Source organism: Microcaecilia unicolor, chromosome 12 (genome assembly GCF_901765095.1).
Source record: "Microcaecilia unicolor chromosome 12, aMicUni1.1, whole genome shotgun sequence".
NCBI lineage: Eukaryota > Metazoa > Chordata > Amphibia > Gymnophiona > Siphonopidae > Microcaecilia > Microcaecilia unicolor.
Window position 1 is genome coordinate 55,953,827 of NC_044042.1, and position 25,221 is coordinate 55,979,047.

A 25,221-nucleotide genomic window follows, 5' to 3' on the forward strand; every position below is an offset into this window, starting at 1 on the left:
AAGATAAATAGCATAATTATTATTAAAAACCATAAGCTTTCCATCCTGCCATCGAATCCATATGAACAAAATGAAAATAAACTTGAAACTTTAAATACCTTAAAAACCCAGCATTGGCTGTGTTAAGCTGTGTGTGGAGATATAAAAATAGTGCCAACTTTAAAGACGCCAACTATGAAACACCCACCTACTTAATTAATTTATTGCATTTGTATCACACATTTTCCCACCCTTTGGTAGGTTCAATGTGGCTTACATATTACAATAGATATGGATTACAGAATGTCAGTTGGTGTGAATCAATACCAGTGATCAGTAGTAGCGTAGATTGCGTTTACAAAGCATGTTGGAAGAAGAAGTAGTATTTGCAGGAGTGAGATATGCATCGTTTTCCATGTCCAAGGTTGTTTTGGGTATTTTTAGTGGTTAAGAAGTTATGAATTTGAAGAGGGGAGGAACTTCCTGAAAAGGTGTGTTTTTAGGTTTTTCCAGAAGTTGAGGTGGTAGTTTGTGAGTTTCAGGTCTTTTGGTAGTGCATTCCAGAGTTGGTTGCCTATGAAAGAGAAGCTAGAGGAGTATGAAGATTTGTATTTCAGGTCATTGCATTTGGGGTAGTGGAGGGTTAGGTATGATCTTGTTTCCATTAGGTTTCTTATTGGTAGATTAATTAGTTCTGTCAATTACATGACCCCAGAATATTGGCAATACCACACTCTAACTTAAAATAACTAACTCATGAATAAGTGCTTGTTGTGTCAATAAAAAGAAAACCCTGCTATTGCTAACCCAACTACCCTGACCAAAAACATGTAAAAACTTCACATCTCCAATGCGATTCAGTCCCTGAGGTATCACCGTTTGTAAAAAAAAAAAAATATAATAATAATAAAAATTTTTATGTATATCTACCGACGTTCTTTATTACATAGTAACCCATTTAAATTGCCGCCCCCCAACAGGTGGAACCGATTATTTGAGAACCACAAATCATAGCTGGTCAAATGTGTGTCCCCTACTAATGCAGTGTTCCACTAGGGGTGCCTCTGTATCTTGACATTTTTATCTGCTCTTATGTTCCAACATCCATGCTTTAAGAGGCCGCATGGTTTTGCCTACATAAAATAAAGAGCATGTACACTATACACTATACTGCATAAACCACCATTTGTGAATTGCAATTAGTTAAAACCTTCAGATGAATTTGGTGACCATTCAATAACACGTTGCTGTCACAATATGCATTAATGCATACACTACACAGAGTACATGAAAAATGACCTGCAGCAGTTGCTGGAGTCAATATACTTAAATATTCAGATAAGTATGAGGGGACCAAAATATCTCAAATATTCCTGCCTCTCCTAAATGTTGAAGATTGGTATGCACCCCCAAGACGTTCCAGTATTTCAAAATTAATGAACGTACTGTACTAGCTCCTGGTGACTAGGGGAGAACACAAGTAACCCAACTGTGGGTTCTGTAGTAGTTGGTAAAAACAAATGCTCACAGGCAGCCCAACATGTTCTTTTGTATGCTCTCCTGGGACATGGTACTCACGCTGTATGAACCGATGGAACATATCTTTCACTTGTTTTTGAATTCACCCACTGGTTTTAGTCTTAAAATTGGCCCACAGGAATACTCTCTATCTGTTGATTTGCGAAATATTGTGTAAGAAAAACCTGTGGGACATCTAGATACCTTGAGATTAAAAAAAAACAATCTCTGTAGTGTGATATTGATATAACATATGTGGGATATACATAAAGGAATCCTGTGCAGAAGGAATGGATCCTCAGAAGCTTAGCCGAAATTGGGTGGCGGAGCAGGTGGGGGGAAGAGGGGTTGGTGGTTGGGAGGCGAGGATAGTGGAGGGCAGACTTATATGGTCTGTGCCAGAGCTGGTGATGGGAGGCGGGACTGGTGGTTGGGAGGCAGGGAATCCTGCTGGGCAGACTTTTACGGTCTGTGCCCTGAAAAAGACGGGTACAAATCAAGGTAAGGTATACACATATGAATTTATCTTGTTGGGCAGACTGGATGGACCATGCAGGACTTTTTCTGCCGTCAACAACTATGTTACTATGATATGTAAACTTCAGGTTTAGATCACACTTATTCAACCTGACACTGTTCCCCCACCACAACATGAAAACATAAAAATATTGTCGATGAAATGTTTCCAAAATAAACCTTTTTTTCAAATGCTGACACACATAAGTGACACAGTGCTGTGATTGTCACTTTATCTTTTTGTTTGATTTGATTTAAAATTCTTTTATTACACACATGAACTTGTCTATATATTGCATCTTAGAAGTTGAATTAAGTAAATAAAATAATACAAGCATATGCAAATGATTGCTAACACCAGCAGCTTGGGATTTGAAATAGCTTTGAACTATAAGAGATCCAATAACCTGGTTTACTAATTTTATCTGACCTCTCTAATGAGCACAGGAATTACACTTGTTTGTTTTAGGGACTGTGATATGTGTTTGTTTTTGAATTTTCTATTGTAAATTGCTTTGGAGGTATTGTATTTTATTATGTAAACTGTTTTGAATCCCTTTTTTGGAAATAAGTTGGTATATAATGATGTATGGTGTACTCAGAATGTATGCATGTGGCAAGGTGATACTTCAGAGAGTTCTGATAAAGGTAGGTATGCTGAGAATGGCAGACCAGGAAGTCCTTTTATTTTGTTTTCATGATAGAGTTAAATCAAGCTTTGTTTTATCTCTTTTTGAAGGGGAGAATAAAACAGATAATTAAGTTGGCATAATAAGATAATAAAAACTTGCATCCATTTATATGTCTGAAAGGGAAACTTCCTTGTCATCAAGCAGATGAAGCCATTACGTATGGGTTATGTCCATCAACCAGCAGGGGAGATAGAGAGCACTCAAACTTTCACAGTGCCCTGTTGGCCAGCTAGCTCCACTGCCTCTTCAGTATTCTCTATCTCCCTTAGCAGGGTGGCTGCAGCTTGTTCGAGCTCCAGAAAAATCTGCCGGGAGGTGGTTCCTGGCTTGTCAGTTGTTAACCGGGGTGTTGGAGGCTATAGCAGCTTCACTTTAAAGGCACATAGGTTAGCCCTTTCCCTGCCTTACCCATACCTCTGTGGATGTGGACATATTGCCTTGCTTTCCCTGTCCTTACCCACCAACAGTGGATGCAGGCATATAGGTTCACCCTTTCCCTGCCTTTCCCACTCATCTGAGCCTCCGGAGTCTTCAATACCTCTGCTTTCCTCACAGCTTAAAAAAAAAAAAAAGTCGCGTCGTGTTTTTAAACGCAGAGACGCTGGAACAGAGGTTTTTGACCTGATTTTCAGCAGGATCGTAGTTGTACACTAGATCCTTTGAGGTAAGAGTGTTTTCCAACTCCTCCGGGGTGGGCCCACGATCGGGGCGATTTTGGCGCGAACCGCCATTTTGGATTTTACCGCCGTTTTTCGGCGATGGCTGCGGACAATGTAAAGCGCTGTTCCACTTGTGGCAAGGGCAAATCAGCAGCAGGGCTCTGTAAATCGTGCTGTATTGGCGTAGGAGCCGGCCCGAGCATGGCGAGCGATGTTTCTTCCCGCTCTGAGCTGGCAGCGGGCGCCATTTTGCTTACACCGCATGGCGCGGCCTCCGTGGACATGGAGAGACCTGAGCCGGGTGGGGCACCTCGAGATGAGGTTATTTCAGGAGTGGCTAGCACCGGACAGGATTTGGGTGCCCAGGGTGAGATTTTCTCCCCGGATTTTGTGCTTTTGCTGCATAAAGCATACATGATGAAAAGAGCCCTCCCTCAAGGGTCGCCTGAGGCTCCTCTGATTGCCCCCCGATGGATTCTGGCCTGGGACTGCCCAGTGAGGCTTTTTTCCCGGATGCTTGGCCTAAAGATAAGCGCAGAAGGGTTAATTCTCCTTCAGATTGTGGTGCACCTTTTTCCCCCCCGTGGTCGGGGTATGAGGTTTCGGAGAACTCTGACAGACGTTCTTGGTCTGAGGAACCAGAGTCAGGTTCGGATTTACCACAGGATCTGGATGATCCCTCCGCGGTGAGGATTTTCCACCGTGATGAGTTGCCAGCGCTTATTTCAGATACCCTGCAGGCCCTCTCGATTGAAGATCCTGACAGTGGCATGGCCTCCTCGGGTAATCCCAGGATGGCTAGTACCAAGAAAGCTGCTCGGGCCTTCCCTTTGCATGACTCCATCCTAGAGCTTGTTTCGGCTCAGTGGGCTGACCCCGAGGGACCTTTGAGAGTTTCCAGGGCTATGGGGCAGTTATACCCTCTGCGTGAGGGACATATGGCTCATTTTCAAATGCCTACAGTGGATGCCCTAGTCACTGCGGTGACAAAGAGAACTACCCTCCCTGTTGAAGGAGGTGTTGCCCTGAAGGATGTTCAAGACCGTAGGCTGGAAACAGCGTTGAAACAGTCCTTTGAAATTGCAGGTCTCACTGTTCGGGCGTCTGCATGCAGCTGTTATGCTGTGAGAGCCTGCCTAGCTTGGCTGCAACAGGCAGTGGCTCAGCCCGGAGATGGAGCGGAGCCCTTCTTGGATGTGGCTCCGCGGATGGAGGTGGCCTTGTCCTTTCTGGCTGATGCCCTTTATGACCTTGTCAGAGCTTCGGCTAAACAAATGGCAGTAGCAGTGGCGGCTCGCCGTCGTCTGTGGCTACGACACTGGGCAGCGGACATGGCCTCTAAGCAAAGGTTGGTGAAGTTGCCTTTTCAAGGACTTCTCCTATTTGGTGAGGAGTTAGAGAAAATTGTGAAAGGCCTGGGTGATCCAAAACCCCAGCGCTTGCCCGAAGATAGGCAGAGGCCTTCCTCTAAGGGCCAGGCGGTCCACTCCTCGTACATACCTCGCTTCCGTGAAGCTAGAAGGTACCGCCCGGGGCGTTCTGCTGGTTTCACTTCACGTGCCCGTGGTCAGCAGAGGAACTCCTTTCGCTCGGACAAGCGTTCCGCAGCCGGTGGCTCAAGACCAGGAGTTCAGGGGCGACCCTCTCAATGATGGTGCGCCGGCCCTCTCCTCGATGCCTGTCATCGGAGGACGGCTTTCCCTCTTTGTCGAGGAGTGGGCCAAGATTTCCTCAGATCAGTGGGTTCTGGACCTGATCAGAGATGGATACAGAATAGAATTCAACGCCCCAGTAAGAGACGTGTTTGTGGAGTCCCGATGCGGTTCTGCCGTCAAACGGGCGGCGGTGGAGGAGACTTTACAAGGTCTGATTCAGTTAGGGGCAGTGACCCCGGTGCCTCCCGCCGAGCAAGGCTGCGGCCGATACTCCATCTACTTTGTGGTGCCTCGAAAAGGTGGGTCCTTTCGCCCTATTCTGGACTTAAAAGAAGTGAACAAGTCCCTGAGAGTGCGGCATTTCCACATGGAATCCCTGCACTCCGTCATTGCGGCGGTTCAGCCAGGAGAGTTTCTCACGTCTCTAGACCTGAAAGAAGCTTACTTGCACATACCGATTTGGCCCCCGCAGCAGAAGTTTCTGAGGTTTGCGATGTTGGGAAAACATTTCCAGTTCAGGGCCTTGCCTTTTGGCCTCGCCACAGCTCCCCGAACCTTTTCGAAGGTAATGGTGGTAGTAGCTGCTTTTCTCAGGCGAGAGGGTATCAGGGTTCACCCATACCTAGATGACTGGCTCATCAGAGCAGACTCTGCAACAGAGAGCTTACAAGCTACAGCCAGAGTGGTCTCAGTACTGCAATCTCTAGGCTGGGTCGTCAATATGACCAAAAGTCACCTGTCCCCTTCACAATCTCTAGAGTTTTTGGGGGCCAGGTTCGACACAGTCTCGGGCTATGTGTTCCTACCCGAGCTAAGGCGGTGCAAGCGTCAGAATCAGGTCCGTCTGCTCCTGAGGATGCCCCGCCCGCGAGCTTGGGACATTGTCCAGCTGCTGGGATCGATGACAGCCACGATGGAAGTGGTACCCTGGGCGAGAGCGCACCTGAGACCTCTACAGTATTCCCTACTCCGGAGATGGTCTCCTATTTCTCAGGATTACCAATGCAGACTTACTTGGCTCCCTGCGGCCCGTCTCAGCATGGAGTGGTGGCTCTCGGACAGCATGCTGCGGCGAGGAATGCCGCTGACGCTCCCCGTTTGGTGCCTAGTGGTAACAGATGCCAGCCTGAAGGGCTGGGGCGCACACTGCAAGGGGAAGCATGCCCAGGGTCTATGGACACCCGAGGAGTCGGAGTGGTCCATCAACCGCCTAGAGTTGAAAGCGGTGTTTCAGGCGCTTCTGGCCTTTCAAGTGACCCTGGAAGGATTGGCTGTCAGAGTGATGTCGGACAACATGACAACGGTGGCCTATATAAATCGACAAGGCGGAACAAGGTGCAGAGCACTAGCCGCGCAGGCCGAACTGATTTGCCACTGGGCCGAGCTGCATCTTCAGTGTCTGTCGGCAGCTCATATTGCAGGTCAGAGCAATGTGCAGGCCGATTATCTGAGCAGGCATCAGATCAATCCAGCAGAATGGAATCTGGCAGACGAAGTATTCCTGCAGATCTGTGCCAAATGGGGCAAGCCCGTGATGGATCTAATGGCGACAAATGCCAATACCAAAGTCCCGTGCTTCTTCAGCAGACGGAGAGATCCTCGCTCGGCGAGGTTGGATGCCTTGGCTCAACCTTTATGTGTTTCCCCCATGGCCCTTGATAGGGCGCCTGCTCTTGCGGATTCGGCTGCACCCAGGAGAAGTGGTCCTCATCGCCCCGGATTGGCCAAGGAGACCTTGGTATGCAGACCTCCGACAGATGCTCCTGGAGGCTCCTCTGCCGTTACTTCTGGTACCGAACCTCTTGACTCAGGGACCGGTAGCCATGGAGGACGCCGGCCGCTTTGGTCTTACGGCATGGCTATTGAGAGGGCGCAATTGAGGGATAAAGGTTATTCCAATAAAGTTATTTCCACTCTCCTGCAAGCCCGCAAGCGGTCCACTTCCGTGGCTTATGCCAGGATTTGGTGCCTGTTTGAGTCTTGGTGTGCTTCCAGAGCCATTGTTCCAATGCGGGATCCTGTCTCGCCGATTCTGGACTTTTTGCAGGAAGGTGTACAAAAAGGCTTGGCCTATAATTCCCTGCGGGTGCAGGTGGCAGCGTTGGCCTCCCTTCGTGGTAAGGTGGAAGGCGTGTCTTTGGCTGCTCACCCAGATGTGGCACGGTTTCTTAGAGGGGTGCTTCGGCTCCGACCTCCAGTGCGAGCACCCTGTCCAGCTTGGAACCTGGGGCTAGTTTTGAAAACCCTGCAGGCATCTCCTTTTGAGCCGCTTCGGCGAGCATCGGAGAAAGACTTGACACTGAAGGCCGTTTTTCTGGTGGCCATTACCTCGGCGAGACGGGTGTCAGAGCTCCAGGCGCTGTCCTGTAGAGACCCATTTCTGCAATTTTCAGAGTCCAGAGTCACGGTTCGGACCGTGCCTTCCTTTATGCCTAAGGTGGTTTCAGCCTTTCACTTAAACCAGCCTATTTTCTTGCCCTCCTTTTCAGAGGAACAGTTTCCAGAATCTTTTGGGCAGCTGCACCTTTTGGATGTGCGCAGGACTCTGCTGCAGTATCTGCGAGTTACTAACTCTTTCAGGACTTCTGATCATCTGTTTGTTTTGCTATCCGGTTCTCGCAGAGGGTCTCCAGCGTCTAAAGCCACTATTGCCCGCTGGCTCAAAGAAACTATCTTTTCAGCTTATCTGCTGGCCGGCAGGGTTCCGCCTGTAGCCTTTAAGGCACATTCTACTAGAGCGATTTCTTCCTCTTGGGCTGAAACTGGAGCACTCTCTCTTCAAGAGATATGCAGTGCAGCAACATGGGCTTCTAAGCTCTCCTTTGCCCGACATTACAGGCTGGGATGCGCGTTTTGGTGCACAAGTGCTAGCGCGTGGTGTGGCTTGTTCCCACCCTATCTAGGGATTGCTTTGTTACATCCCATACGTAATGGCTTCATCTGCTTGATGACAAGGAAGGGAAAATTAGGTTCTTACCTTGGTAATTTTCTTTCCTTTAGTCATAGCAGATGAAGCCATGAGCCCTCCCTGTATGATTGACTGTATGCTGTGAATCTGTTTTTCAGGTTCTGTTCTAATTTCCTGAAGTTCCTTCCTTGGGAGAAAGTTGGAAAACAATCTTCAGGATTCATGTTCAGTTTAAATTTAGGAGGATGTGTTCATTCCCTCCAGCATGTTTTTTTTGGAGGATGTGTTGATTCTCTCCAGGAGGCGGCGTGTGTTCCCCTCCAGTTCTATAAATAGGAGGATGAGTTCATTCCCTCCAGTGTGTTGGGAGGATGTGTGATTCCCTCCAGGAGGTGCGTGTGTTCCCCTTCACTTATACAATAAGGAGGATGAGTTTATTCCCTCCAGGAGGATGTGCATTCCCTCCTTTATGAGTTCATGCCCTTGTGATGGGCCATCGTTCGCTGTGAGGAAAGCTCTTGTGATTCCCATTGCGGTTTGCCATACTGCTTTGGAAGCTTCAAATACTGAAGAGGCAGTGGAGCTAGCTGGCCAAGAGGGCACTGTGAAAGTTTGAGTGCTCTCTATCTCCCCTGCTGGTTGATGGACATAACCCATACGTAATGGCTTCATCTGCTATGACTAAAGGAAAGAAAATTACCAAGGTAAGAACCTAATTTTCCCTTCTGTTTTAAAGTTGTGGACTTCAGCTATTTGGACTTGATCACAGCATAGCTTCTTATTTTAACTTTACAGTTTATAAAATTCTGGCTTTGAAGTTGGGATCCAGTAATCAAAATCCTGTTGTCCTGGAGTACCACAGTAAGTAAGTGCTGTAGATTAGCCCTGTGTCCATTGACAATCCAGTTTTTTTCTTAAAGGAGATATGGTTAACTCTACTGTTTTGACTTCCATTGTTAAAACTACTTATTTATTTATTTATTTACTGGGATTTATTAACCACCTTTATGAAGAGATTCACCCAAGGTGGTGTACAGCAGGTACAGTTGAATATAAGACTTACAATTTTGTTAACAGCATAACAATAGTAAAATAACCAAGAATAAACATAAATACAATAAATGAGGTAAACTTGAAAACAGTAAATTGAATCCTAATAATAGAACTACCGTGAAACAGTATCAAAAATATACACATTTAACAGAACTGAAATTCAAATACCAGAGATATAATACAATGTTAGCATAATACTAATGATACACCTAAAAAGCATTAGACTTGATTAAAAAAAAACTCTATTGATGATTATAAAAGCTACATCAGTGGTTCATTTTGCGTATCATCAGTCATGTTGGCAAAAATTTTACAATTGATTTAATACTTTGAACTTTAGACACACTTATTGCAAAATGATAAGCTTGAGAAATGAAAATAAATCTTTCATAAATTGTGGAAAATTTAAGGTAGATGATAAGTAGGGATGTGCAAAGGGAAAAATTTTGATTTGTTTTCATTTGGCCAATTTTCCAGTTCATTGCACACATTTAATAAAAATGTTTAATGTATGTTAAAAGATTTGTATCACTCATTTGATGTGGACTGGCATTTTAGAAAGGATATACAAATCAGAATTGAGATGTCCAGGTCAAGATATCTTAAATTCTGATAGTATTTTAGGACAGGATCTGCCGCCATAAAGCCAGATCTAAAATACATGAAGAAATGGACATCAACAGGTTAATTAAAAGTAAGATTCAGAGTTTCAACCATTTCAATTCATTTGTCTAAATTCTTCCTTTCTCAAAGCGAAACTGCAACAAAGGAGAATGGAGTCACCACTGCAGTTTTTTTTTTTGTTTTTTACTCCTAACCTGACATGTTGATGCACTTCCTCGCTTTGTTGCTCATACTCCAAGGGTTTTCCCCCCTCCTTTTTGTTCCTCTGTATTGTATTTCTTTTTTGATCCTACAATGGTGGTAACAAATTTTTTTTAATATATATCCTCTCCTGATCGCTCATTTTATTTATTTGTATTGTTTTTATATCTGGGATGCATTAGGGCTTGACAGTATTGGCTGCAATACAAAATTATGCAAATCATCTCATTAGCTATAAACAAATAGCATGCTCATGGAATTCTTTCCAACCTCTCTGCAAGTGTGTGTGTGTGCTCGCACATGTGCATGGGTGCATGCCTATGTTTATATTAAGTAGCATTAACATCATAATGTAACTGAAAATGTTTGCTCACATCAACTCGGTTCTTATGGGGAACATTGGAGCCCATATAGATGAACTTCATACAGGGTACTTGATCTACTCAGTAAAACCTTCATCAGATCATATTCGTGGAACTAAGAGTTCTACAGAATGATTTAAAGGCTTTCAGAGATCAGTTAGCCAACAAAATTATTCTAGTCCAGATGGACAATCAAGTGGCCATGTTACCACATCAGCCTATTATGTTGTGGAAATGTCATAATGTGCAGTTGGGATGACACTCTGATCCATGTGTCAGGCAGTGGAGGACAATATTGTAGCAGAGAAACTGAGCTAAGACATGAGTGGTAGAGAATGACGCAGGGACAAAGTCTGTCCCCTTCCCCGCGAGCTCTGTCTGATCCCATCCGCACATGCCTCAAACAGCTATGATTTTGTTAGGGCTGCACATTGATTAAAAATGTTAATAGCACTATTTGTCACGATTAAAAATTTGAATCACGATTTTAAAATTTAAAATTTCCATTACACAACTAATCACATAAAGCATCCCCCCCTCACATTTCCTCCTGTACAGTGCAGAATATAGACAATGCAACACTGATTTTCAGTAGTAATCTCTTCATCATGCAGAATTAGTGTATTCCAGGCCTTAGTGGCTGATCCATCCCATTCAAAGATTTTCAACAGTAGGTTGATTTCTGAGGTAGTGTTGAGTTTCCACCTTAAGTCAACCTACCATCATTTTTCCTTAATCTATACTGACAATAGTGAACTTGTCTTACACAATTTGGCCTGTAGCCTTAGCCTTTTACTTGAGGAGGACTAAATCCCTTAGAAGTACATAAGTATTGCCATACTGGGACAGACCAAAGGTCCATCAAGCCCAGCATCCTGTTTCCAACAGTGGCCAATCCAGGTTATAAGTACCTTGCAAGATCCCAAAGAAAGGCCACTATAAGTCTGGGACTTTTTTTCCATGCATATTCTATCCAGTTGGCTAGTGGATTGTCTCTCTTTCCCTTATGCCCAAGCAAGTCGCAGCTTTGCAAGTCATGTCAGGGTCAATGGGTCTGTAAGGGGGTACAAACTTTAACTTGTAAAATATATGCCCAGTTTGGGGTGTCTTAATCATTTATGTGCAGATGTGGCAGCATAACACATGGAAGTGTCACCTTATCAACTGGTTGCAAAGTGTACACCATGACATGATGGCATCTACTTTGCCAGTGAGTATGCACAGGGGTGGAATTTGAGCGGAGTGTGTAAGTACATGCATTAATGACAATAAGCAAAGATGGGGCATTTCAAAAATACAGAAAAGGATGAACTGGGGGGGGGGGGTAGAGTTCAGGGAGAATATCACATAAAGATGATTATAAAGAAACTTAAGACAAAATAAGCATTCCATAGCGTCCCCAGATCAATCCAGAGACTTGTGGGTTATGCCCCTGCTCTAGCAGGTTAGATAGAGAGAACTCAGAAGTTTGCTACAATAGAGCATGTGCAGCCAGCCTCACTTCAGTATTCTCTATCTAGCAGGTAGAAGGGAGCATAAAGTGCAGCTCTGTGGCCTGAGGCTCCTATCCCGTTCCCTCGGGTGTGTTGAGCTTTCTCTGGGGTTGAGGTGCTGGAGCACATTCTGTGATACACCTGGTGGTGCCAGGTCCCTACCCTTCTCCCCCTGTCAGCCTACTTAAATTCTGTTGAGGTTTTTGGCTGTATTCCTCTCCTGTCTCTTAAAAAAAAAACAAACAAAAAAAAAAAAACAGACGGAACGATTCTCTAGTCCAGCCTCATTTTGGCTTGCTTGGCGCTTGGAACAATTCTCCGTTCAGCTTAATTGGAATGTGAGCAGGGCTGGGACTGCAGAGAAGGTAAGGCTTTTGGGGCTATGTCTGTTCCGATGGAGTCCGTTAAGCACGGCTTGCGCTGCGGGGCACAGTGGCACGTCGCTTCCCTGTGAGTTTTGTTCCGCAACGGTAATGAGTCATAGTGCGGATCAGGGGATCGCGTGTTGGGCACCACGGCTCCAAAAGGGATCGTTTCTCGCTTGGCGGGAAAGTCTGTGACTGGAACGGTTGATCCGCCAGCGCCATTTTCTCGCTAGCGCTGCGGTCTCAGGATGCGGCGGCGGGATCTGCTGGGGCTCCCTCCGACATAGAAGCCTTGATTTCTCTCCCAGAAAAGGCTATTATGGGGGCATTTCCCCCGGAGTTTGCTCAAAGCGTTTTTATTGCGCTGTGAGGGAGAGGGGCTGGAGGCGGCCATTTTCGAGGTTTTGCTGCCTCGGGCTCTGAGTTCGTACAGAAACCGCCTAAGACAGCTCGGTTGGGTTTAAGGGGCTGGTAGAGTGGAGGAGTAGCATGATGGTTAGTACAGCAGGCTTTGAACCTGGCTGTCTGGGTTAGTTTCCCTCTGCTGCTCCTTCTGTCCGTGAGCAAGTCACTTAGCCCTCCATAATAACCCTGGGACGACATATGGATTCGGAGGGTGTCCCAGGGTCATGGGAATCCTTTTCAGGGTACCTTGAACAGAGGGAGTTGCCCACGGGTGAGGGAGTTGACCTCACCGCGACCAGGCTCTTTAAAGGGAAGAACTGATTCTGTTCTTTATACAGGCATTGTAAGTGCTAATTTTATATCCTCTGCGGTTTGCTCTTCCATTTGGTCGGGCACTAGGATGCCGGCGGAAGCCTGTTAGGTTCATGAGGCTATTCTGTTCTTGGGTGTATGTGCTCGCTTGATTATTAGCATTTGTATGCGCTACCAAACACTTGCAGCGCTGAACACCTGACATTTATTTATTTTATTTATTTATTGCATTTGTATCCCACATTTTCCCACCTATTTGCAGGCTCAATGTGTCATAAAGAGACAGTCCCTGCTCAAGAGCTTGCAATCTAGTGTAGCTCCATCTTTATTGCCACTCCACATGGCACTGCTGAGGCCCCAGTGCTCCCGTGGGTTCTGATGTGCTTGCAATTCAGGCAGTTTTATATGTAGATCTTTCAGGAATGTGATTGGGAACCTAGTGTGGAGCACACCAGTTTCTGCATATTGGTTTTCCACAGCTTTGAGTCTTCCTCAGCTTTCCAGGGGCAAGGTAGGTGACCCTTTAGTCCCCTGCAGCTGTGCTGTGACAGTGAGAGCCTTATGCTGCTGCTTGAAAAGTACTGCCTATCTGAAAGTCTCCTGGTAGAGATGCCTGTGCTTCACGAGGTGAGTTACAGTAAGACTATTTCTGGACCCTCCTTGAGGAGGTTCAGGGGGTGTGTACATCTTTAATGGAAGGGAGGAAGGGATTAGGATTAGGGATCCTAACCTAGGTTTTCATTCTTCCACTCTTCTCCTTTCTCAGACATGGCCGTACAGTGTTTTAGTAGTCAGGCGTAAGGCTGTTGACTAGATGTTTCTGTGAGAAATGTTACATTTTGAGGCTAGTGCAGGCCTCTCAGGTTTATCTCGGTTTCCTTGGTAACCCTGCACCCTCTGGGCTCCCCTGGTGGCATTTGCTCTGTGGGTACTGTTTACATCAATCTAGTTTTATTGAGGAGGGCTGCTGGCCTTTCAGCCTGAAGGTTATAGGTTCAAAGCTGGTTTTTCCATCCTATTAGATACTTTGGGCTCAGCTAGATTTCCAGTGGGGCATATTTTATTTCATTATCTCTTATGGTTGCTTGGCCAAGTAGTTCTTACATGACTGGAACAGTTTTCAGAACTCTTCAGTTTTAAATTTTGCTCTTCTCTCTCTCTCAGCACACTGATACTGGCCACACTTTTACATATTAGCCTCAGCTGCCTGGTACTGCAGCGTTCCCGTACCTCTAATTGCTTCTTATGGGGTACCTAAATTTTATGAGGAGTGGCCCAGAAGCTACTTCAGTGTAGAGATAGCTTAATAGTGGTTGCAATCAGCTGAGAGTAAGCACTGAGCTCTAGGTGTGCGGCTTCTCGACCCACTGTAGCTTGCTTTTTGTAGCATGAAATGGTACTACAGACATATGCTGCTACACCATCTGTCTCTGGTGTACCTGGTAGTACAACTGATACCCGTCAGGGTGGAGTTTTTCTTCCGGAAAGCGACGGACGAAGCTGTGCCAGGTTTCTTCCCTCATTCGGCTGAAGGCTCCAACAGCGTTGGACTAGGTTTAGGGGTCGTTCCTTGGGCCCGGAGCCGCATGCGGCCTTTGCAATGGTATCTACTCAGCCGTTGGTCTTTCCTTTCCAAGGTTCTTCGATTCGTTTTTCCTGGACACCGCGAGCTTCTTTTGCTCTGCAGTGTTGGCTCAGGTTGGATACTGACTCGAGGCATGCCTCTCGCCGCGTCGGAGTGGCGTGTGGTTCTCGGCCACTCAGCTCAGAGGAGTTGGTCCCCCTCGGAGTCCAGGTTGCAGTTCAATCTCATGGAACGTCGGGCATTTTGGTTGGCGCTCCTAGCTTTCGAGATGCTGTTGAGAGTTCAACGAGTCCGAGTTCTCTGCGACAATGCGACGGCGGTAGCGTATGTCATTCGGCAGGGTGGAACTCGAAGTGCTCCGCTAGCTGAAGAGGCGTCCATGCTGTCTCTTGGAGCAGAGAAGCGTCTGGTTCGGTTGTCGGCGCCTCACATAGCGGGAGTGCTAAGTGTACAGGCCAACTTTTTCAGTCACAATTGCTTGGATGCCGGGTAGTGGGAGCTCTCTCCACCGGCTGTCAGCCAGATTTCGGATCGCTGGCGGACTCCGGTGATGGATTTCATGGCTTGAGTCTACAATCCCAAGGTGACCTGGTTCTTCAGCAAAGTGCAGCTGTGACCAAGTGGTAACAGCACTGGTCTTGTAATGCAGAGGTAGATGGTTCAAATCCCACTGTTACTACTAATAAAGTTGTGAGCATCAACAGTTAAGAGGCAGAGAGTTTGAGTCCGAAGGAATAGACGCTATTCTTCAGCCGTGGCCGTTGTAGCTTCTATATGTCTTTCCTCCGTAGCCGATGGTCGGTCAAGTAGTGGGGAAATCTCTCGTCTTCCGGGTCCGGTAATACTTATTGCGCCGGACTGGCCCAGATGTCCTTGGCATGCGGGCTTGATTCGCCTTCTGATCGACGAGCCGTTCCAACTGTCTCAGTTGCCGGATCTTATCCATTAGGGGCCGGTAGTCATGAAAGCTCATGCTCCATTTGGGCTTATGGCCTCGCCTTTGTACGGTCGCGTCTGAGGTGTCCAGGATAGCCGGAGGCGGTTTTTGGGACCATGTTACAGGCGCGCAAATGTTCCACTTCTACTGCGTATGATGGAGTGTGGAGGTCGTTTGTGGCTTGGGGTTCCTTGGTAGGCATTTCCCCTCAATCAGACCCTCTTGGGTCCGTTCTCGCCTTTTTGCAGGAAGTGATGGTTGAGGAACTGTCGCTAAGTACTTTAAAGGGTCAGTTAGCGGCATTGGCTTCCTGGAGGGGCCGTTCGGGGAGCCACTCCTTAGTGTCTCTTCCGGAGTTCGTTCGTTTTCTTCGCAGTGTAGAGCATCTCAGACCTCCTTGGGTTCCGGTGGTGCCGCATTACAATTTGAACCTGGTCCTTAGGACGTTTCGGCGGTCTCCTTTCGAGCCTCTGAGTAAAGATCTTGAATGTTTTCAAGTTGAAGACTGTGTTTCTGGTGGCAATGGCTTCAGCCAGGCGGGTGTCTGAGCTTCAGGCCCTTTCATGCAGAGCCCCTTTCTCCGTTTTTTCGGAGGCGGGAGTGACAATTCGAAGGGTGCCGTCCTTGGTTTCTAAGGTAGTCACGCGTTTTCACGTTAACCAGGGAGTGGTGTTGCCATCCATCCTTCAAGCAAGAGGATTTCCCTTACAGTTTTCGAGCTCTACGGGGTTTAGACGTTAGGGGACCTCTGATGTGTTATTTGGAGGCGACTAATTCGTTTCGAAAGCAGATCATATTTTTGTGCTGTTCGCAGGTCATAAGAAAGCGAACATGACCTCTAAGGCCACGGTTGATCGGTGGCTTAGGGAGGCTATTGCGTCGGCTTACCTGTTGTTGGGAGATTCTTTCCCTGTTCGCATTCGGGCACTATCCAAGAGGGTTCAGGCTTTTCTTTTGCGGAGTGTCGCCTGGTGTCGTTGGAGGACATTTGTTAAGCGGCATCTTGGTCGTCTTGGCATTCCTTTGTTATGCATTGCCATCTTGATGTTGCTGCGCGTCGAGAGGCGCTTGTTGGAACTTCTGTGTTGGTGGCCGCAGTAGGCTGGTCCCACCCTTGATGAGGATTGCTTTGGTACATCCCACAAGTCTCTGGATTGATCTGGGGACGCTATGGAAGGTAAAATTATGTCTTACCTGATAATTTTCTTTCCATTAGTCCCTCAGATCAATCCAGAGGCCCTTCCTGGAATTCGCTTTCGTAATCTCTGATCGGATTCAGTATACTTCAGTCAGTTCTGTTCACTTTCTTTTGTCTCTGGACGGGTAAGGCTGTTAGGGTGTGTTTATATTTACATTTCTAAGTTATAGCAGCTCGGAGAGTTTCTTCCAAGTTTATGCTGCTTTTGCAGAGACAGGAGAGTGTTCTATGGTTCTTACTGCTTTGGTATCGTTATACTGAAGTGAGGCTGGCTGCACATGCTCTATTGTAGCAAACTTCTGAGTTCTCTCTATCTAACCTGCTAGAGGAGGGGCATAACCCACAAGTCTCTAGATTGATCTGAGGGACTAATGGAAAGAAAATTATCAGGTAAGACATAATTTTACCATACTGAGGTCATCTTCATTGTTTAATTTACTTTGTCTCCATGACTAGGTGTGGAGCTGTCATGCATTATTGAGGATGGGATCATGACCGCCAATCCCAGAATTGAATGGAAAAAGATCAAATCAGGGGGACCATCCTATGTATTTTTTAACAATCAAGTAGTAGGTATGAGACTCTTCAATTTTGTTTCCAGCCTATTCCCCCCCCCCCCCCCCCCCCCCCACCAGCTTCACACAACTGTCCCTTATAGGAGGGGCATCAGTTATCTCTATAGATACTTTGCTGTACTTTTTGACAGCTAGCGATGAGTTATTTAAAAATGAATTGAAAGAAGAGTATTCAGCCTGTGGCAGTTTTGTTAAAAGCTGGCTGCTGGTGGCTGATTTAGAACTGGCTATTCAGTATCAGGCCATACCTGGACACCAATGCTGAAAATGCAGTTTGTTGGCAGCCCCCTGAAGTTATCCGGGGGCCTCTGATATTTTGAGCTGGTACCTACATCTATCTGGGCAAATTAGGACAGTCTCAGCCCAACTTGCACAGACAAGGCACTGAATATCAGCGGTGCCCAGATAACCTTCAGCTCCGCCCCCAGACCTCCCTGGCAGTCAGAGCAGATATTTAGTGGCACTCTCTAGTTAAGTGCCTCTGAATATCCATTCTGGTTTTGGTCAGCTGAAGTTAACCACTAGGAACTACTCTTCCTAGTTAACTCCCGTTGACCCGTTTATTAATTATAAAGGTGTCCACTTTTATTCTTATCATTCAACCCCAATTTGAGAGGGATTTTTTTCCCCACCTTCCATTCCTTATATTTTCTCAGTTCAGTCTGAGGCGGTCTCTATTGTTGAACTAGTTTCTCCTGGGGTACTGTGTCCAAATGGGATAGCACAATAAGAAAAGCACAAATTGTGTGGCAAATAATAAGTAACACACAACATACAATCTCACTCAAAATTTAGAGTTAGGCCAAAAGATTATCGCGAAGAAAAGAAAAAAAGACCTCAGAGTTAAAGTTCTGAGGTCTTTTTTTTTTTTCCCAGAATTTTTTGGCTTAATTGTTTTGGCAAATTTTGAGTAAGATTGTGTATGGCTCCACTAGGGTATGTAGAGCAAGGCTCGACAAATCTCAAGTGCCAGGTCACCATGGCGCCTAGAAATTGTACCCTGACACCTGAAATCTCTTGCCCCTAAATTTTTATTACTTGTTTTTTGAGGCAGCACAAAAATATTTCCTACCTGCCTGCAGCGGTTCAGCTCACTATTGTCAGCCGCATGGTGCAGGAATTTTGAGTACTCTCATGGTTTCAAGCTTCGCTGGACTTGAAACCGTGAGAGTACCTGAATTTCCTGCACCATATGGCTGAAACTTACAACAGTGAGCTGAACCACTGCAGGTAACTAGCAAGCTGCCCAATGAGAAGATACAAGAGAGAGAGACTGCATGAAGGCTGGGGGGGGGGGGGGGGGGGGGAAGAATTATATGAGAGAGACCGCATGGAGGCTGGGGATGTGAATTATATGAGAGAGAGACTGAGACTGTATGGTTGGGGAGGGGGAATATGAGAGAGAGAGAGAGGTCAGGCCCCATGCCATGATATGTGAAACAGAGGCCATCACCCCTTTGCTTCAGCATGCTTCCAGAAGGGAAACTTTGTTTTTTGGCAGTGGTTCCTAATGGGACTAAACTTTCAGTCATAGAATGGGAAAAGAGCCTCAGTAAATCAGCTGCTGATCATAGAGGCGATTCCCCCCCTCCCCCCTTATACACATTTCAGTTTCACGTGGACAGCTTTAGGTGTGGGGTGGAGGGGAAACAAGAGGTTTCAGCTGCTGGCACCTAAGTTTTGGGGTTGGCTCCTAGATTCAGTGAAAATTTATTAAGGCTTGATGTAGAATATGATCTCAATCTCTCAAATTTACTTGCACTGTGCCTGAGAGCTTCCTTCTGGAGTTCATAGGATGTATTATGTAATAGGTGGGAAAATGTGGGATACAAATGTTACAAATAAATAGGAATCAGAAAACATCAAGGCAATCTAATGTGGAAAAAAGCAGAGGCAGACCTCGTGAGAAACAGTCTATTTGTTAACCAAAAGCACCCAGGAATTCAAACATCTGTGCCCGACATGGCTATGTTTCACCTGAGATACCGGCTGCATCAAGCACGATAACCAGCTGGTGTAAAGCTACAGACCTCACCTTAGCTGGTCTAACTGATAAAATGAAACAAGCAATGCTCCTGTTCTTGGATATGCAAATGCATGTTTATTCACACCTTCAAGAAATGAAGCAAATTGTGAGGCAAGACCTCCCTTGGCTGAATCCATGCTGTCCCATTAAACCATGTTTGTCTGTGTTCTGTAATTTTATTCTTTATAGTAGTTTCCACTATGTTGCCCAGCCCTGAAGTCAGGCTTACAGGTCTGTAATTTCCCAGATCGCCCCTGGAACCCTTTTTAAAAATCGGAATCGCATTGGTCTGTTTCCCAGTTCATTCTAGTTATCTCCCTGTCTCCAGGTGACCTGATGAATCGTGCAGATATTCTGAACAACCCTTCTTTGATAATTCACAATACAAGCCGGACAGATACTGCTACTTATCGCTGTGAGGTAACGGATGATATTGGAAAAACACCCGGTGAGATCAGCATCCAGCTTATGGTGCAAGGTAAGATTTTTTTTTTCCCTATTTATGGGCTTATTTTCCCATCTGTCACCCTGGCACAATTCAAGACTCTGATCTGTGCCATAGACTCCCATCTGTTTGCAGATTTCTAGGCATTAAACATGGGATTTCCTCATTCTTGAGATTCATTTCATTTAGCCTTAGTGAAGACCTGTAATGTAATGTAATTCTTGATAGATTCATCCTCTCTGATCTTAGTGGTGTTGAAGAGCAGTACATATCACAAGTATGATATTCATAAGCACTTATGCAGTTGGTGATGGTGCCAGCTGCACAAATACTTTCATCTAGAAGAATCTCTAGCAGTTATGGAGCTGATTTTAGAAAAGCTACATGTCCTTTACAAACGTAAAAAGCTGATTTACATGTCTTACAGCTTTCCCCTTTTGTGGTATCAATGGCCAAATTTGAATTTTTCCCTTCATAACTTAACTCACAACACACAAACTGTAAAGGGTTCCCCTCCAGTGAGCTTATACCTTTAAGGACAGAATATTTACCATAAACATGTTAAGGAAACGTGCAAAAAGAATATCTGAGGTAATAGTTGTTTTTAAAATAAAATCTTCCTTTAATGGACGTTCCAGTTGTAAACAGTTGCGTACAAAAGGAAAATGATAAAAAGTAAAAGGCAAATTGTCCTGTAAAATGGTTACATTGGAGGGGAGAATGGGAATTTTGGATTTCATGCACATCTTTTCAGTAGCAGGTCAAGGTAAGTTACATTCAGATACATTTTAATTATTTGCCTGTCCCTGGGGGGATTAAAATCTTAGAACCCTGTTTACTAAGGTGCGCTAGCATTTTAAGCATGTGCACAAAATAAGCACACACAAACTGTGTAGACGCCTATAGGAATATTGTGGTTGCCTACACACCGCATGCTAAAAATGTTAATGCGCCTCTAGTGCAGCTTAGTAAACAGGGCCCTAAATTTGTGCGTGAGACAATGGAGGGTTAAGTATACATGCTGCTAATTTATAGAGGCTGCAATCCTTAATTATTTTATTTTGGAGGAGGAAATAAGCAATGGAGAATTTCCTTAATTCTTTCTGTAAAGGACTGACCAAAGTAGCACTGTTTACAAATCTACATATGCTAGGGAGCAACTGTAAATCCGCACATTGATATATTGGGACATACCTATGATCCCCATTTCAGAAAGATAATGCAGATTTGTAGATTTGATTCCACCAAAGCCTTGTCCAAACCACACCCCTTGTAATCTACACATAGTTCAGTTATGTGTGTGTATGTGATATATACATGTAAATTGCAAATAAAGCTCCTAAAGTAAGGGCTATAGCTAGTTAACTGCTGTCCCTTGGCTTTGGCACTATCCAAATAGTACCGAAGTACTAAGAAGACATTTTAATGGCTCTGTCTGTATAGTACTGCCAAAAATTAACAGTGAAGACCTAAATTTTCAGATGACAAAATGATTCAAAGTTGTTAAATCACAAGTGAATTTTGGGAAAAGCTGGAGGATCTGGGGAGGCTAGAAGAATGGCAGATAATTTAATGTGGACAAGTGCAATATGATGTGCGTAGGGAAGAATAACCCAAATTATAACTACACAGTGCTAGGTTCCACATTATATTTTTTATTTTTGTTGCATTTGTACCCCACGCTTTCCCACCACTCATGGCAGGCTCAATGCAGTTTACATGGGGCAATGGAGGGTTAAGTGATTTGCCCAGAGTCACAAGGAGCTGCCTGTGCCTGAAGTGGGAATCGAACTCAGTTCCTCAGTTCCCCAGGACCAAAGTCCACCACCCTAACCATTAGGCCACTCCTCCACATTAGGAGTCAATATCCAGGAGAAGGATCTAGGTGTCATCAGTGTATAATGGCCACCAAAAACAACAACAACAATGTTAGTAATTATTAGGAAAGGACTAGAGAATAAACCAAAAATACCATGCAGCCTCTGTATCGTTCTATGATGCGACCACTCCTTGAGTTCTGTGTGGAATTCTGTTTGCTACATCTGAGAAAAGATGTAGCAGAATTAAAAGGTACAGAGAAGGACAACCAAACTGATTAAGGGAATGGAAGAACCCTCTTGTGAGGAAAGGCAGGAGCTTAACCGAGATTGGATAGCAGAGCCAGTGGTGGGAGGCGGGACTGGAGGTTGGGAGGCAGGGATAGTGCTGGGCAGACTTATACAGTCTGTGCCAGAGCCGGTGGTGGGAGGCGGGGATAGTGCTGGGCAGACTTATACGGTCTGTGCCAGAGCCGGTGGTTGGGAGGCGGGGCTGGTGGTTGGGAGGTGGGGATAGTGCTGGGCAGACTTATACGGTCTGTGCCCTGAAGAGCATAGGTACAAATCAAAGTAGGGTGTACACAAAAAGTAGCACACATGAGTTGTCTTGTTGGGCAGACTGGATGGACCGTGCAGGTCTTTTTCTGCCGTCATCTACTATGTTACTATGTTAGGTTAGGGCTCATCAGTTTGGAGAAGACAGTGGAAGGGAAATATGATCGAGGTCATTCACATGTTGTCACTATAATAAATCTGCTTTTGGACTATCTATTCTCTGGTTTGCTCACTCTAGTTTGGAAAGCTTGGGGTGGACTGATTCTTTGGTAATTGAATTCTGCTTGTAAAACCTATTATAACATGTCTTTCGTTTTTACCTAAAGTGAAACCAGTAACTCCAAGATGCAACGTACCCAAAGCTGTGCCAGTGGGCAAGACAGCAGTGCTTCATTGCAGAGAGAACGAGGGACAACCAAATTCTGTGTACCGCTGGTACCGAAACAGTGAGCCCCTCCCTGACAACTCCAAATCTAACCCCAAATTTGTGAATTCTTCTTTCACCTTGGATCCCAAAACAGGCACCTTGGTAAATAATATACACCAGCTAATACTGCATTCACAAGAAATGCACTGCCTACTCACCCAACAAATATGCTGGTAACTAACAAATTTTAATGACGCTCGGTTCCTGTTCTTTCTAATCCCAGATATTAAAAGGGGGTTTTTTTTGTGGGGGGGGGGGGGGGGGGGGGGGGGAGAAGGTTGATATATTTGCTTTGCCTACCCCCCCTTCGTTTCATTTGATAATGTATAATTAGTATAATTTTTATAGGGTACCATAAATGAATACATTAGAGGGGCAACATTTGTTATTATTATTATTTGTTACATTTGTATCCCACATTTTCCCACCTATTTGCAGGCTCAATGTGGCTTACATAGTACCGTGATGGCATTCACCAGTTCCTGTATGAACAAATGCAAGGTGTTATTGTGGTAGAATAAGGTTCATGTATGGTAGATACATTGGGGAACTTAGGGAGGAAGAGGGAAGTTGGGGTGTGTCCATTACGATCTTTGGTTTTGTTGTGTTGCAGGTATTCAGGCTTTTATGTTGGGTCGGTGGGATACGCCTTCCTGAACAGGTTTGTTTTTAGTTCTTTTCAGAAGTTTAGGTGGTCGAACGTTGTTTTTACTATTTTTGGCAGTTGTGTGCTTAAATAGGAAAAGCTGGATGCATACGTTGATTTGTATTTGAGTCCTTTGCTGCTTGAGAAGTGAAGATTTAGGTATGTTCGTGCTGATCTTGTTGTGTTTCTGGTTGGCAGGTCTATAAGGTCTGTCATGTATCCTGGGGCTTCGCCATAGATAATTTTATGAACCATGGTGCAGATTTTGAAAGCAATACGCTCTTTGATTGGGAGCCAGTGCAGTTTTTCTCAGGGGTTTGGTACTTTCAAAACGCGTTTTCCAAGTATAAGCCTGGCTGCTGTGTTTTGAGCGGTCTGAAGTTTCTTTATAATTTGTTCTTTGCAACCCGCATAGATTCCATTGCAATAGTCTGCATAGCTTAGTACCATTGATTGTATCAAGTTGCGGCATATTTCCCTCGGGAAGAATGGTTTCACAGGTTTAAGTTTCCACATTGAGTGAAACATTTTCTTTATGGTAGATTTCACTTGGTTCTCAAGTGAGAGGTTCCGGCCGATTGTTACTCCAAGAATTTTCAGGCTGTCTGCGATAGGAATTTATTTATTTATTTGTAGCATTTGTATCCCACATTTTCCCACCGATTTGCAGGCTCAATGTGGCTTACATTTGCCGTAATGGCGGTTGCCATTTCCAGGTAACAGAATTACAGTTGGTGTTGCGTTAAGGTGCATACATACATGGTAACATACATGGAACAGATCATGGTATATAACATATATGGAACATATACATATATATACATATCATGGAACAGATCCTGGTGTATATGTATATCATGTGTATACATATATGGTAAAACAGAATACATTATGGTATCGCATGAAGGTACCTAAGTAATACATTGGATTGTAACATACACCTGGGGTGTTTATGTTTGTGGATTTATATGTGTTGTATTGGGATGAGATGAGACAGTGTGTTTTTTCTGTATTGAGTTTTAATTGGAATGTGTTTGCCCATGAGTTCATGATGCTCAGACTGAGCTTGATTTCATTGGTGATTTCTGCCAGATCGTGTTTGTATGGGATATATATTGTGACGTCATCAGCATATATGAATGGGTTAAGGCTTTGAATGGATAAGGATTTGGTTAGTGGGGTGGTCATGAGGTTGAAAAGGATCGGAGATAGTGGTGATCCTTGCAACAGCAGCCAGAGTTTCTTTAGATACTGGCCACTGACGACTGAATTAGACTTGGATATTCAGTGCCAGTCCTTATCCAGGCAGTGAAACTGAATAAGCCTGATCTGGTTACCCGACTGCTGTCGATATTTAGAGTTAACTAGTTAATTTAGTACAGCCATTTTGCTGTCCTCAATTAACAGGGTAGTTATTCGGGTACTGCCACTGAATATCAGTGGTGTCTAAGTAGCTCCTGGCTCTGCCCTGACTCCACTCCTGGACTACCACAGTATTAACCTGACAGTGCCGTGACAGTGAGACAGAATTTTCAGTTGCTATCTTATGTCCACTGAATATACCGTGAGGATCCGTTCAGCACTAGCTAACCAGGTACAAGTCTCTCCTACCCGGTTAACTAGCACTAAATATTACCCTCTAAAATATTAAGTCTAAGATAATAATGAGCACTTAAACCTTTTGAATGCTAAAGAAATTTTCACTCCTTTACTGGTACAAAGTGTGGTACAATCAGTACCATCTTTAGGCCATGCAACAATGTACATGTGATGTCCCCTAACTGTAGGGTAGTGACTTGCAAACCTGGAGGAGCCCCAATCATTTAGGTTTCCAGGATATCCACAATGAATATTCATAAGATTGATTTGCATTCACTGTCTCTTTGCTATGCAAAGTCTCTCAGGCATATTTGTTGTGGATATCCTGAAAACTTGACTGGCTGGGGTTCCCCCAGGACAGGTTTGGGAACCTCTGCTGTAGGGTATGACTCGCATCACCGAGATGATCCGTCTTCAGTGTATGCCACTGATGTGATTTCCTCATTCTGTTTCTGAACAGGTTTTCAGTGCAGTGACCAAGTCAGATACAGGGCTTTACTACTGCATTGCAACCAATCCAGCTGGATCGGCGAAGTGTGGTGAACAGCAGCTTGAAGTCTGTGAGTTAATTTACTGTATAATAAACACAGTTGAGTTGGAAATGGCATGCCTAGCAGGCCAAACTTGTGGTTAGCCTGTGAAGGGAAATTTATAATATAGGCGCTTGCA

General features: G+C 45.0%; 1 protein-coding gene across 3 annotated transcripts in view; it reads left to right on the forward strand.

The window, feature by feature from the left end:
• JAM3 (junctional adhesion molecule 3) overlaps positions 1 to 25,221 on the forward strand; it is a 94,197-nt gene that overhangs the window by 60,865 nt on the left and 8,111 nt on the right. The window contains exons 2-6 of one of the 3 annotated variants that reach the window (XM_030221961.1): positions 8,723 to 8,788; positions 16,919 to 17,035; positions 19,392 to 19,541; positions 22,207 to 22,409; positions 25,013 to 25,112. In XM_030221961.1, coding sequence (XP_030077821.1) covers positions 8,723 to 8,788; positions 16,919 to 17,035; positions 19,392 to 19,541; positions 22,207 to 22,409; positions 25,013 to 25,112 — 636 coding nt within the window. Of the gene's footprint in view, positions 1 to 8,722; positions 8,793 to 16,918; positions 17,036 to 19,391; positions 19,542 to 22,206; positions 22,410 to 25,012; positions 25,113 to 25,221 lie in introns of those variants that run through there. The other 2 variants (XM_030221963.1, XM_030221962.1) reach the window with 2 other exon arrangements.